Source organism: Mytilus trossulus, chromosome 1 (genome assembly GCF_036588685.1).
Source record: "Mytilus trossulus isolate FHL-02 chromosome 1, PNRI_Mtr1.1.1.hap1, whole genome shotgun sequence".
Classification (NCBI taxonomy): domain Eukaryota; kingdom Metazoa; phylum Mollusca; class Bivalvia; order Mytilida; family Mytilidae; genus Mytilus; species Mytilus trossulus.
In genome coordinates, this window is record NC_086373.1 from 35,321,404 (window position 1) to 35,335,629 (window position 14,226).

Consider the following 14,226-nt stretch of genomic DNA (forward strand, 5'->3'; position numbering starts at 1 on the left):
TAGGCCTCTTATAGTTAAACTTATCTTTATAACTGTAAAAAGTCATGTTGGCCAAGGATTTTTTTTGTAAAATTTGTACATTTGTACATTAAAAAAAGATTCATCTTTTAAAGATTTTATATTGTAATCATGTTCTAAATATTTTTTCCTGTCAGATTTTTATCATCCATGCATTTGTACTTCCAATCATGTTTAAGCAATTTAACATTGTGTCACAGTTGTTCATCATTCATGTAAGAAACTATGGTAGCTATGTTGTAAATAAAGTGTGAGATTACTTTTTAGTTTTTTTAATTATGCACAAAGGCATTAGACACTGAGGTTTTTCCAGAAAATCAAACAAGGAACCAAGAGAAAAACACCTTGATATCACAAGTATAAGGGGGTTTATTATATTTTTTGAGTGAAGTTGTAAGTGAAACTAGAAACTACCTTTTATAATAATAGTAACCCTATTTTCAGAGCACCTCTCCATGGTACCATATATGTTTAAATTGAACAAACCTGAACAAATTTCTGTGTCTTACTTTAAAATTGTTAAAGCTATGTCTACAAAATGAAATTAACACATTATAAATTTCGTGCATCAGAAGCACTTTCTGGATTTACCTTCACCAGAATCGCTCACAACCCCAAAAGCCAATGATGATTGTATAAATACCTAAATATGTTAGTTGCTATATCATGTAAATTACCAAAAGGGACTTTAAAAAGAATAGCTCAAATTATCTAAGGTCAACTTTGCCTGAGGGAGGGAGTTTCTTTATTATAGTTTCTTAATTATTTTACATAAAACATCAGAGAATCTAACAAAAATATGTTAAAAATCATGTCAGTACCAAAACAGTGCTGATAAAACCCTGTGAGCAAAAATACCCAGTTCTAGAAAATAAAAATAACACATTATAAGTTTGATGGGTCTGAGGCAAGAGGAGATCTGATAGGCATTGGTTAGGTCCATCTTTATGTTGCTATATGAAGTAACTAGTAACAGATATCAAACAAAAAAACCTATGGCGTCCAACATAATAGAAAATAGAAATGACATAGGTGAGTTTTGTTTTGCCTGCAAAGAAGTTTGCTGTATGCAAGACAAGGTGAATACAATCTTTTTTTATGCCCCACCTACCATAGTAGAGTGGCATTATGTTTTCTGGTCTGTGCGTCCGTTCGTCCGTCTGTTCGTTCGTCCGTACGTCTGTCCCGCTTCAGGTTAAAGTTTTTGGTCCAGGTAGTTTTTGATGAAGTCCAATCCACTTGAAACTTAGTACACATGTTCCCTATGATATTATCTTTCTAATTTTAATGCCAAATTAAAGTTTTGACCCCAATTTCACGGTCCACTGAACATAGAAAATGAAAGTGCATGTTTCAGGTTAAAGTTTTTGGTCAAGGTAGTTTTTGATGAAGTTGAAGTCCAATCAACTTGAAACTTAGTACACATGTTCCCTATGATATTATCTTTCTAATTTTAATGCCTAATTATATTTTTTATCCATTTTCATGGTCCATTGAACATGGAAAATGATACTGCGAGTGGGGCATCCGTGTACTTTGGACACATTCTTGTTTTATTTCAGAAGATATAAGACCTTGGTGTCTTGTATAGATGCCTTACGTTGCAGTTTTAATTTGTCATACAACCATTGCCCTAGACTTTATTTACATGGTTCAGTGATTGATATTGCAACCACTTGTGTGGATACAAAAGCAAAATAATTTATGTACTGTGCATTATAATGGAAACTACAAAGTTGGTAACTGGGGTTTGTCAGTGTTCTGTTTAGTGAGGAGGTATATAAAAATACCAGGAGTGGTACCAAAGCAAACTGAAGAATATTGCAAACTTATATCATTGGTGCCTTCCTTAATCATATAAACACAAACACTTACAACTTTTTATCATTTATGTGGTTCATTGTGTGTCATGCTGTTATGAATCAATACATGATACTGTGGATTCATTATTATTCGTTGGATACCAATTTTCGTGGATTTCGTGGGAACAGGTGAACCACGAAATTAAATGTTCAACGAACACCAAATTTTCTATAGGTTTGTATGCAGATTTTGGCAAAACCACGAAATTAAATATCCACGAACATGCAAATTTTTCTCAATCCACGAAAATTGGTACCCACGAAAATAAATGAATCCACAGTAAGTCGTTGCTGAAACTAAAAAAAACCCAGATAAGTCTGTTACCATTCTATAATTGTATACAGTCCTTGACATCTTGCATGTTTAAGTTACTTGATTAGGTCCATTTCTTATATACTATACTCTGATGGTGAACTATATATGGTGTATGGATGATTGTAAGGTGTAAGTGTCAGACGGGGAGGTTTCTTTTGACTTTTCCTTTTCATGATTCCTTGGTCAAATGTTAAGTTTTGTGGTTTTTGGAAAGATTAGAACTTGTTCTAAATCTTTACTTAGGCACCACCCTCCCTAACAACAGGACAGGTTACCTACTGTTACTAAATGTATTCTCACTAAAATATAGTTCCCTATGGTTCTCATGTATTTGCACATAATACACATAAAAATTGGGTATATTATTGGAGCAGTTCATTCAAGAATGTATGTCATTTAAAAGGTGTGTTGATGTACAGGCTTTTTTAAAAACATTTTTATTAGGTAAGTGGGTATTGATTCAACTAGTATGATTGACAACTGTCATTATCACTAAACAATCAGAGACAAGGTGGACCTTTAATTACAATGCCCCACCTCCTAAACTGCCAATCAAATTGACCACATTACCTATCAACCTCAGTCTTACATAATTACACAGACCCTCAAATATACATCTAATTCTTAATAAACAAGTACTTGACCTCATAATTGAATACACAAATGTGTATATTAGATATTTGATATTTATAAGGGTGATAGATTTATTTATTGCAAATTACTTTTGATCTACATTACAAAAAGTGATTCTGTAAATTATATCTGATAGATAAATGATTAATGGATTAACAAGATCTTAAAAAAATAAAATATGAATATATAAAAGGTATTCAAGTATAGCCTATAATTTACTTGATAAATAGCCAATAATCATCTGTTATTAATCAACAATTTAGATTAGTTCACTTTTTTATCAGGAATTGGCTTGAAACAGTTTTAAAATTTTAAAACTTTTACTCATAACAAACCATTGTTTCTTTCCCATCAATCATTACATGCATTATGTCTATTTTAGTCATTTGAATTTTTATTAAAAGTAAATAAATATTTTTGCAATCAAGAAAGAATCCACATTTCAATAAAATAAGTATTTTAATTGGTTTACGTTGAAAAAGTACATTTTCAATGCCTTGTGTTGAAAAATACTTTAAAAATTGATCAAAAGGCACTTTAAAACTTATAATCTTCAATGCCATATAACCTCTGTTTCAACTTACAAAATGCCCCAAAACAACATTTTTCGATTTTTTTTGATGGCACTTTAAAGTTTTTAGCTGTTGGTCTAAATTTATGTCTTACAAGGATATAGTTGGTAACATTTACTAGAAGAATTTTTTTTTTGTTATTTTTTTTTCAAACATGTTCAGAACCGGCAACATAATTTCCATAAAATATAAACTGCAGTTTAAATAAAATTGTGCAAATTAAGAGACCTATATCATTTAATTTGAGCTCATTTTATCCTCATACTGAAAAAAGCAAGTTTCCTTCTAAAGACAAATGCAACTTTCAGCAATAGTGCTTTATGAATGTTAATCCCCCCCCGTACCTTAATATGAAATAATTCAAACTACTGTTCTAATCTTTCCATGAGTGATATCCATCACTTTGATTTTCTTTCTCTCAGATATTATCAACAATTATTTTTGGTGAATGGAATGATTGTTATGTGTACATGTCTGTCTGCTAGGCATCATCTGAGCTTGACCTAATTTCCAGTTCTCTTAGTTAGGTCCTTATCTCAGATACTATATTTTTGGTGTATGGAATGGTTGTAAGGTATACATATTTGTAAGGCAGGTTCATTTGTTCTTGACCTCCTTCTTATGGTACATTAGTCAAATGTTCAGTTTCACAGGATGCTTTAATCAATACATTAGTGTACATGTCTGTCTGGAAGGAATCATATGACCGTGAGCTCATTTTTAATGATTCATTGGTCAATCTTAAGTTTATGTGCTTAGGTCTGTTTCTATGAGAAACAGTGCAACTATTTTGGGTGTACATATTTATATATTGAAAGGTGAACTGGTTAGCTTGTAGGGTTTATATGACCTTTACCCAATTTACATGGATCATTGATTATGATAATTTGTGATATTTGTCTAAGAGACTTCAATGTAATTTCAGTAGTGATCAGTAGAGGTGAGAAGTTGCTGCACATGCCCTCTTGTTTTGAAACACAGGTGAAAGATATTTTGTTGAATACAAAAAAATAAACGGGTGCAGTATAAAAACACTACTGATCTGCAAACCATTTGTATGCTTTTTTTAAGATCAGGTAACCAAGGTGTAGTCCTTTGTCAGAACAAAATCTGTATGCCTCATCATTTGACAAATGGTCTGTAATTAATCAATTTAGTATAACCCATATACACTAAATCAGTTAAGATTGCTTTTTTTCTCTTCAATGCTTTGATGATTCTAAACACCTACTCGGATCAAACAAGTACTGTCAATTTCAATGGAAAGACTTTGAGAGACATTTGAGAAGTGTTGTTTTTTTAAGCAGCATTTTTTCAATCCACTTCCTGTTTTAGCCAGATTTTTAAATTGTGCCATTTTTTTTCCTTCAAATAATGTCATCCTATTTGTAGCTGGTCTATCCAGGTTTTTCATTGTGTGTTGAAAAAAGGAAGAAAAGGATAAATATGTTGGTCATGGTGTCAGTTGTATTTCCACAGTGATCAACAAACTAGAGTGTTTTCAGAAAAAAATTAAATAAATGTATTGATATAATGACAAAACAGATCTGCTACATAAATAAAGGATTCAACTTAAAATGTGTTTTATAATAATGTTTTAAACTTATTTCCCCTGGGTTCTATATGAAACTTTTTCAATGCTGCAGTATTCATATTTCATGTTGACAGCATTCTAGTTTGTTGATCACAGTCAATCACAGATTAGAAAATGACAGATATTTCCATTATCTAATCATGTCTATTCTGCAATGGATCCTATCTTCCTTTATGGTTTATTAAGTGGCTGTATGAAATATATTGGAAAGTTCAGTGATCAAACTTCAGAATTTTTAACTGCAAGCCTTCTTTGATAAATTCAAAGCAAATCCAATTTGCAACTAAAAAAACCAACAATTCATCAACTATAAACTTTGGGACAATTTTGAGTCTTATATAGAAACCCAGGAGAAAAGTTTACAATTTAAAGCGGCTGATATATGATGTCTGTTTGTTGGTTCATTTATCATTCCCTTACATACTACTTAGTCATTGTATTGAGGAATGACTCGATATTTGTTCCGACACTTTAAAATGTTGCGGTTTCTGTTTAAGTATATTTTCTTATTGTGATGCAACCACTTTGTGTTTAACAATTACCTAATAATTTTCTAGTATTTGAGAAATGATTCAATATTTAGGTTGATTTTTGTTATGATTTTAAATTGTACCTTAAACCATTTTGAATTTCTGATCTACAGAACTGTAAATCATGTCAACCTAGATTAATCTGACCGTAACCTTATTTTCTTGGTTCATTGGTCAATTAGTAATAGATTAACTGTATTTTCAAGTACCGGTACATAATGATTGAAACCTGTGTCATGACTGACTTGCAAACCATATACCTTTTATACTTGTATGGCTTTACAACTTTTTTGATCAGAGCGTCACTGATGAGTTTTGTGTAGAAGAAATGTGTCTGGCACATTAAATTAAAATCCTGATTCCTTTGATAACTAATTTTATGGACAGAGAAGCATGCTGACAGCGGTAAATCACTTTTCTCCATCTTTGTCGCAGCGGAATAAAAAAAACAAAAAGACTACTATAGAAAGAAGTTTTATCAAACTATCTCCTGTACAATAATTTACACCAGTTACAACTGATTAAATATATAAAATGGCATTTGAAAAAATATATAAACTTCTTAAAAATGGTACACAAAATAGAATGGACGGATTAAGTGACAAAAACAAAACATATAACACCAGCACAAATTGTAGAAATAAAACTTTAAAATACATAACTATCAAGACTATATATATTTGTAAGGTTCTAACTTTGTAGTCCTCTAACAATGAACAAGTTTGCTTTTACTATTTTGTTATACTAAGCACAATACTCCTGGGTTAGATTTTATTTTAATTTCGAAAGCCTAATGAATCGCTGAATTTATTACATTAAAAGTAATTCCTGATTAAATTAAATATGACATGGTTGGATTTAAAATGATGAATTTAGAAACACCATTCTTGCAAAACAATCACATTCTAATATAAATGAAATGTTGGCAAATTTTAGGGTTCATTTTACAATAATATTTTTTTTATGATAATTGATGATAACAACTGAAGAAGCATTAAGTAATATCAACAGAGCCTATGGTCAAAAGATACTAAAACAATTATTTGCCTTTTACAATAAATCAAATTTTGTTTGAATTGCTCTAAATAAAGATTTTATGTAAATGAGCAAAATTTGCAATAAAATGTCAATTGCTTTAAAAAAAAAAAAGTACATTTTTGTAATTTTCAAATAGGAAAAAATATGAAGGAAAGAACGAACATTCAAGCACTAAAACATATATATCCTGAGCATTGCAAAATATGGGGGAAAATATAGACAGAACACTAACATAAAATACTACAGACAGATTTGGCCGCTAATTGTAATGAGCATAATTGATACAGTAATAAATAAATATCTTTTTTTTTATATAAAATCTAATACTAATTTGTAAAGAAAATGACTATTTGTATTCAGTACTTCTGACAAGCAATTTTTCATGATAATTAATTAAAGAAATGTGTTACTTATGATATATTTATCCAAATACTAATGCATTGAACCCTTTTCTCTCAATATTTTATAAAAAGTCTTCATTCAAACATATCAAAACAAAAAAATGATCTTAATTTTCCTGACCTAATTTTTATAAGTAAAAAATAAAAAAAGAATCTTAAACATGGATCTTCTTGTGCTTTTCAAAGATTTCAAGTTATAAAGAATTTATTTGTATTGAAGAATACAACAAATTTAAAATGATTAGCTGGACATAAATGTGCTTCAGAAAAATTCTTGAAAATTAAAATAAAAATATTTCAACATGAATATTTTGAATTTTAATGTCAAAACTATAAAGAAAAAAGATTTGTAATTAAGAACGTTACTATCCAACTTTTCAATATTGAAGTTATATTTTTTATTTTTTTATATTTTCACAAATCCCTATTGATATTCAAAAATCTTTTAAATTTCTAAATATTGGTTGTCATATATAACATAAAATTAACCATTTGAAATAAACATTCACACTGATAAGTATTCTACTTCCCACATTGATATCACAGATATTTTGTAACAATTACAACACATGTTAACATCATGCTTTATTTGACAATGCTGGTGTTCTAAAATATCTACTGTCACCACCAGGGGTCATTGCCATTTGTTGATTCCTTGATAAAGTCAAATGGATCTTCTTCTGGGTTAACTCTGCTCTTAAGGCTCTTAATTCTGTCTCAGCTTGGTTGCGTAGCTAAAATTAATAAATAATTGTACAATGAATAAATCCTAATGTTCTTTTGTTATGATCGCCATGTTGAACATCTTTCTTTGACTCATGATTTGATTACTTCCCCTTGGAATCTTCATTTTATCCCAAGATTTTATCCTCAGTTTCTTGTGCATTTTTATCTGTTCAGCGATTGTTGATAACAAATAACTTTATTTTTTTGTTTGTCTATTTCAATCCAGTGACAAATATTACAACTTTTTATAGTTAGAACTAAAGTTGAAATAGAAAACACAAGGTCAACCTGGTGTTCTTTTTTTGTTGAGCAATTTTGAGTGTTAAATGAACGCCACTCCACATTTATTAGAATTAAAGGCCAAAAAGTTCTTTCAATTGTTCATTTTAATATTAAAATTTTCTATTATGGTGTATGCAATGGCCTGAGAAATGAAAAATATGTAATGCAAAATTATTTTTGTGAGTACAAATTTTGTTGGATTGAGGAAATTTGGATTTAAGTTCTCATAGGCAATCATTCAACATCTTCTTTTTTATATTTAGACATTAATAGTAATCTCTATCAACTATAAAAACTTACGACTAAGATTGATCTTAAGTCATGAAGAATTCAATATACTTATGATCAATCTTAGTCGAAAGTTTTTTGTGAAACTGACTCAGGACTGTCAATTTAAGTTACTACCTTAGATATTAGTTAAACCTTTTATATGTCTAAAATGTTTTACGCGATACTGAATTAACTAGTGAATTGTCTTCAAATGAAAATTATTCATTTTTTTGGGGTGACAACTCTTGTTTTCTATCGAAAGTTCATAACCAAAGAAACATGCATAATAACAAGAGGCTCCAAGGTGCTTGTAATCTATCACCTACCTGTATGCATAAAATGGTTTAATTTTACCCTCAGATTTCAGAAGGATTGCTTCACTATTTTGAGGAGGGGTATAAAAAAACCACCCAAATGTTTATATTAAATTCATAGTAATGATGGCTGTGATTGTTTATGGGCAGCATTTACATTTCTTTTTAAACAAGAGTGCACAAACTGAAATGTCTCGCCTTCTTTACTAATCATTGATATTATGTTGATAGTCCGAAATTTAAAGCTTTATTACTACTGTCACACAAACTTAACATTAACGAAGAAAACTTAACATTGACCTATGAACCATGAAAATGAGATGAACCATGCCAGGCAGGCATGTACAGCTAACAATTCTTCCATACAACAAATAAAGTTGACCTATTGCTTATGGTTTAAGACAAACAGACCAAAACACAAAAACTTAACATTGAGCAATGACCCGTGAAAATGAGGTCAAGGTCAAATAAAACCTGTGCAACTGACATATAGGTCATAAAATGTTTCCATACACCAAATATAGTTGACCTATTGCATATAGTGTTAGAAAAAAAGACTAAAACTAAAAAGTTAACCTTGACCACTGAACCATGAAAATGAGGTCAAGGTCAGATGACACCTGCCGGCTAGAAGTGTACACCTTACAATCATTCCATACACCAAATAAAGTAGACCTATTACATACAGTATAAGAAAAACAGACCAAAACACAAAAACTTAACTATAACCACTGAACCATGAAAATGAGGTCAAGGTCAGATGACATCTGCCAGGTGGACATGTTCACCTGACAGTCCTTCCATACACTGAATATACTAAACCTATTGCTTATAGTATTTGAGATATGGACTTAACCACCAAAACTTTACCTTGTTCACTGATCCATTAAATTAGGCTGAGGTCAAGTGAAAACTGTCTGACAGGCATGCTGACATTGCAAGGTATGCACACACCAAATATAGTTATCCTATTACTTATAATAAGAGAATTTAACATTACCAAAATCTTAACTTTTTTTCAAGTGGTCACTGAACCATGAAAATGAGATCAAGGATATTGGACATGTGAATTACGGAAACTTTGCAACATGAGGCAATACACCTTCTAAAATATAAAGCTTTCATTGCCTTAGTTGATTTTAACTTCCTAGGGGTTTCTGTTTGAAATATTTATTGTTTAAAGTTTATAACGCTGTGTGATTGTGACGAACAATGGATGCCAAACATGAGATAAACTCTCTTACAGGAAATACACTTGTACAAATCTGGTTTAATATTGTTTCCGGTCTTACATTCTAGACTGAAAGGTTTACTACATATGATAGAATACAGATTCTGTAGTTGACAAGTGATGCAATCTCACAATTGCCCTTACAGTATGATTAATTAAAGAAGATATAATTCTAATCAGTCCCAAATTCCAGAAGTACCACAGGTACAAAAGCCAAGTTATACCCTTCATACCTGCCAACTTTTAAAAAACCTTCAAGGGGGCCTGCAAATACATTTTAATGTTGTTTTTTGTTTTCTTCATACTTTTATAGGACTAAAGTCATTGTATAACTAATTGTTTTGTTTCAATTTGGGAGCCTCAATAGGGGAAATCTAAATAGTGACAGTTGGCAAGTATGACCCTTTATGGATATTTTGTAGAAGAAACATATTTTTGGGGGAGAAATTTGTCCATAATGGTCATGGAAACCATTAAGTCTACCATCATTAGTATATCAGAAATGATTTACAAGAGTCTATTATCATAAAATGGTGATAATTCATCCTTCCTCTACTTTGTTATTATCCTGTTAGCTTCCCAATCCACACTTGTTAGTTAGTTACTGCCAATCCAATGGTATGAACACCTGACTGATCTTATATACATTCTTGTATTTGTATTTAGTTATATTAAGAGATAATCTATTCTACTAAAGTTTATATTGTTGTTTTAAACAGCTACGTAGAAAACTATTACCTCTATAGGTATGTCTTACCTAAACCTTGTTTCCTGATAACATATAAAACCAAAAAGCTAGCTAGGGGGGCTAATTTTATTATTCTCTTATGTTTAATATTACATAATAGTGCAGAAAATACCTACATAACTTAACCAAAATTATCGGTACAAGAATCTGTATAACAATTTGGTGTTATAAATTTTGGTGGGTTCATGGACACAAGTTAACTTTTTTTCTCAAGAGCAACATGAAACGCCAAGATTTTTCATATTATCAACAAATTTAAAATATCCAATAGGTTTATGTACATTAGATGTGCCTATGCCAAATTTGCTCTCAAGAGGAATACAAATATATAAATAAGGAGAACAAAACAAAATCAAGAAAATTAATTGTGTCTTCTTAGCAGAAAGTAACATGCATTAAATTCACACATAATTTGCTTTAATTAGAACATGCATCACACTGAAAGTTTATAACATTATCAAAACATTTTGTCTGTGGAAAAATTGTGCAATTAAATAAACTGTGAACATGCATAAAATTTGGATTGTAGACGTGTAACATTAAAGAATGGGGCTGTAGAATCACCTCTAGACCATTGTGGTCTTGGTTGTGGAGAATTCCTTCGACTTTCATGCCAAGCATTTTGACCAGGGGGTAGTAAGTAATTTGAAGTATCCTGTGGATGAAAAGTATTTGGTGTTGTATTTTTTGTGCAAAATTTATATTTTGAATATTGGCTCTAGCATTTCCAACAAACATATTCAAAAAAGATAGATGGACCTATTTTAAGTTGAGGGATATTTCTTTGACCTAGGAAAGATTTATGAATATGATTACCAGGAGGTTCTTTAAAAATTCAAAACTCTTCATGAATGATGAATACACCAGAAGGTCACAATCTCAATGGGTAAGTTAATATAATGTGCAAAGAACCAATCAATTCATGGTGCATTTTCAACAAATATATCATGCTAAACAATTACAGAAGTTCCATGTGTGCCTAAGCTGAGATCCAATCTTAAAAGATTTGTACTATGATAAAAACTTAAGTCTGCTGACAATAAATGTCAAAGGTTGGGGTAACAAAATTTGAAATCTAATGCTGAAATAACCTTGACCCTTGACCTAAAAATTATGAATAGGTGTCTTTTTCACTCAAAGCCACCACTAAACATTAGTCAAAATCTGAAATGTGGCTCAAACATTTTGTCCCAAAACTTTTCCAAAAATTTTAGAACTAGCTGTGAGCTTGACTTTTGACCTACTGACTAAAAAAAAACAAACAACCAAGGTTCTTCTTATTGAGTATCATTCGCCAACAAAGTTTGCTGAAGGTTTAAAGGACAGGTCAGATTTTGTTCAAGACAGAAAACATTAATATTTACACTTAAGCTGGCTTGGGGAAAGGTTTTTATCTATCATGGAAGAACTCCAAGCAACTCTCAGGATTAAAATAAAGCAATGATATCCCTATTAAATTGATTATGTATCTTGAAAAAATATCTATTTTCCTGTTCATCATTGTTTATGTTTTCCTTAAAATATTTTGAACTCTTTTTTTCCACTGTTAGTATAAGTGAGACCAGTTTAATGGAGATAATACACTTTGGATTAGCAGTTTCAATCTTATAAAAACAAGGATCTGAAGTATCACCATTTTATAATTTGTAAAACAATTATAATTCAGAATTTCATGTAAATCAATGGAAAATGTTACTCCGAGGAGAAAAAGAAAAACCAAACCCATAAACCATATTATTTACACAGTATAGTACAGAATGGTGTAAAGAATTAGTGTTTACATCTACGTGTTTTCTTTGTTGGTGTGATCAGTCAGGCGACATACCTTCATTTCTGCTGTTAATTTCATTTTAGCATTTTCTAATCTGCGCCGTAAGTCATCTATCTCATGTGTTAGTCTAGTAGCTTGAATTTTATAATTATTCTGAAAAATATAATAAAAAACCTGATTATAATTACATTTTTATTTTATTTAAAAAATCAATAACAATAAATTAACGATATATATCATATCACATTTCTTTGGTAAAACAATAAATATTAAATGCAGTTATAAATGCTTGTTGTCTTGTCACACAGATATCAACAAATAAATATAAACACTTGGAAAAAATATCACAGCACTACATAAAAGAAGACATTCAATAATTTTCTATATATTCCTTGAGAGGAGAAATCCAAACTTATACATATTTTATTGCAATTGGTTTTATCTTATAAAAGAGCTTATAAAAACAAATATTATGGTTATTGAACAACATTTCCACTGGTTCATTTCCATATCAAACGAACTTTGAAATCCCAAACCCTAATTAGGCATATATATTCTTTAAAAATTCACTTAAAAAAAAATGTTTCAAGTCAATGTGATTTCATCATTTTTACATATTTTTGCTGAAGTTTTGTAGTTAATGTCAGAAAACATCTGACCAGTCAAACAAAAAATATGTATAAGGTTGGACCAAATCTACTCATAGACTGCAAACAGTTTGAAAAAATTGCTCTAAAAACAAGACATAACAATAGTTTAAACATGCTTACATTTTTAACCTATAACTATGATTCTCTTTAGAGGCAAGAAATGTCAAAATCTGACATGCAACGATAATGCACAAAATGGTTCAAGACACGAGCAAACTTATTTCTTGTCAAACCATGTATAATTAATGGCCAACAATTGCAGTTAAATCAATATCAGAACTTTTTTAACATTTAGAAATAAGTCTTAATCAATGATTATGAATAATGTGGTAATATTCTACTTATAACCTTCAATACCAAACTATTGGATGGGTGACAGTGCATATATTAAGTTATTTGAATTATATCTTAAATGTCAGTAGGGAAACCTAAATAAATTATAAAAAAACTAATTCAACAAAGTATAGATTAATGAATAAAAAATAAACAGTTTCACTTTTCATATTATCATAAGATTCCTCTAAATAAAAAAGGAGTAACCCAAATGGAATTAGAGCTCTAAACCATGCACCAAATATAAATGACTAAAATGATAAATGTTGAGAAATACAAATTTTACCAAATTTATGCAAAAGGGATTAACACAGGGGTAATCATTTACAAAATCCAGCTTTTTCTGTTATTTTTTGGACTTAACACTTTTTTCCCAGTTCCAACCTTTTTTACCGCTATATTGGACATCCCAACTTTAAAATTTCCTATGCCCATCATTTGATTTTTTTTTACCCCTTATATTCCATATCCCCCCTTTTAAAAAGCTAGTAATAGTAAGCCTTGTCAAAATGGACACTTTTAAAGGAAGTAGAACCACTATCCTTAGTAGCTGGTCGTTTCTTAGACTTAGGAGATAATATAGGAGAAGGTATCTTTGCAGATTTAGAATGGAAATGAGCTCTTTTCTTTTTATTAGGGTTCATCCATGAACCAATAGGACTAAAAGAGAATGCAGGTTTTGGACCATGAACTGAATGGAGTTTTGGCCCATGAGTTGGGTCCGACTGAATACTTTTGGTACTATCTGAAACCTGATCTGACAGCAAACTAGACAGATCATCTTTACCAATAGTTGATAAATCTGATTGTGATGAATCTTGATCACTAGGTATACCATTAGCAGTTTTAAGAATTTCTATAACACTTGACTCTTTCTGAATGGTCTCCCTTGATTTTGTTACATTATAATGACCATAATCAGACTGTATTTGTTCTC

At 30.4% G+C, this 14,226-nt stretch overlaps 1 protein-coding gene across 6 annotated transcripts in view; it reads right to left on the reverse strand.

Moving 5' to 3' along the window:
* Positions 1-5,983: 5,983 nt before the first annotated feature.
* Positions 5,984-14,226, reverse strand: part of LOC134722735 (trichohyalin-like) — a 59,759-nt gene continuing 51,516 nt past the window's right edge. For all 6 annotated transcript variants that reach the window (XM_063586367.1, XM_063586393.1, XM_063586380.1 and 3 more), the window contains 2 exons: positions 12,361-12,459; positions 5,984-7,698 (listed from right to left, as the gene is read on the reverse strand). In XM_063586367.1, coding sequence (XP_063442437.1) covers positions 7,543-7,698; positions 12,361-12,459 — 255 coding nt within the window. In that variant the 3' untranslated portion in view covers positions 5,984-7,542. The remainder of the gene's footprint in view (positions 7,699-12,360; positions 12,460-14,226) is intronic.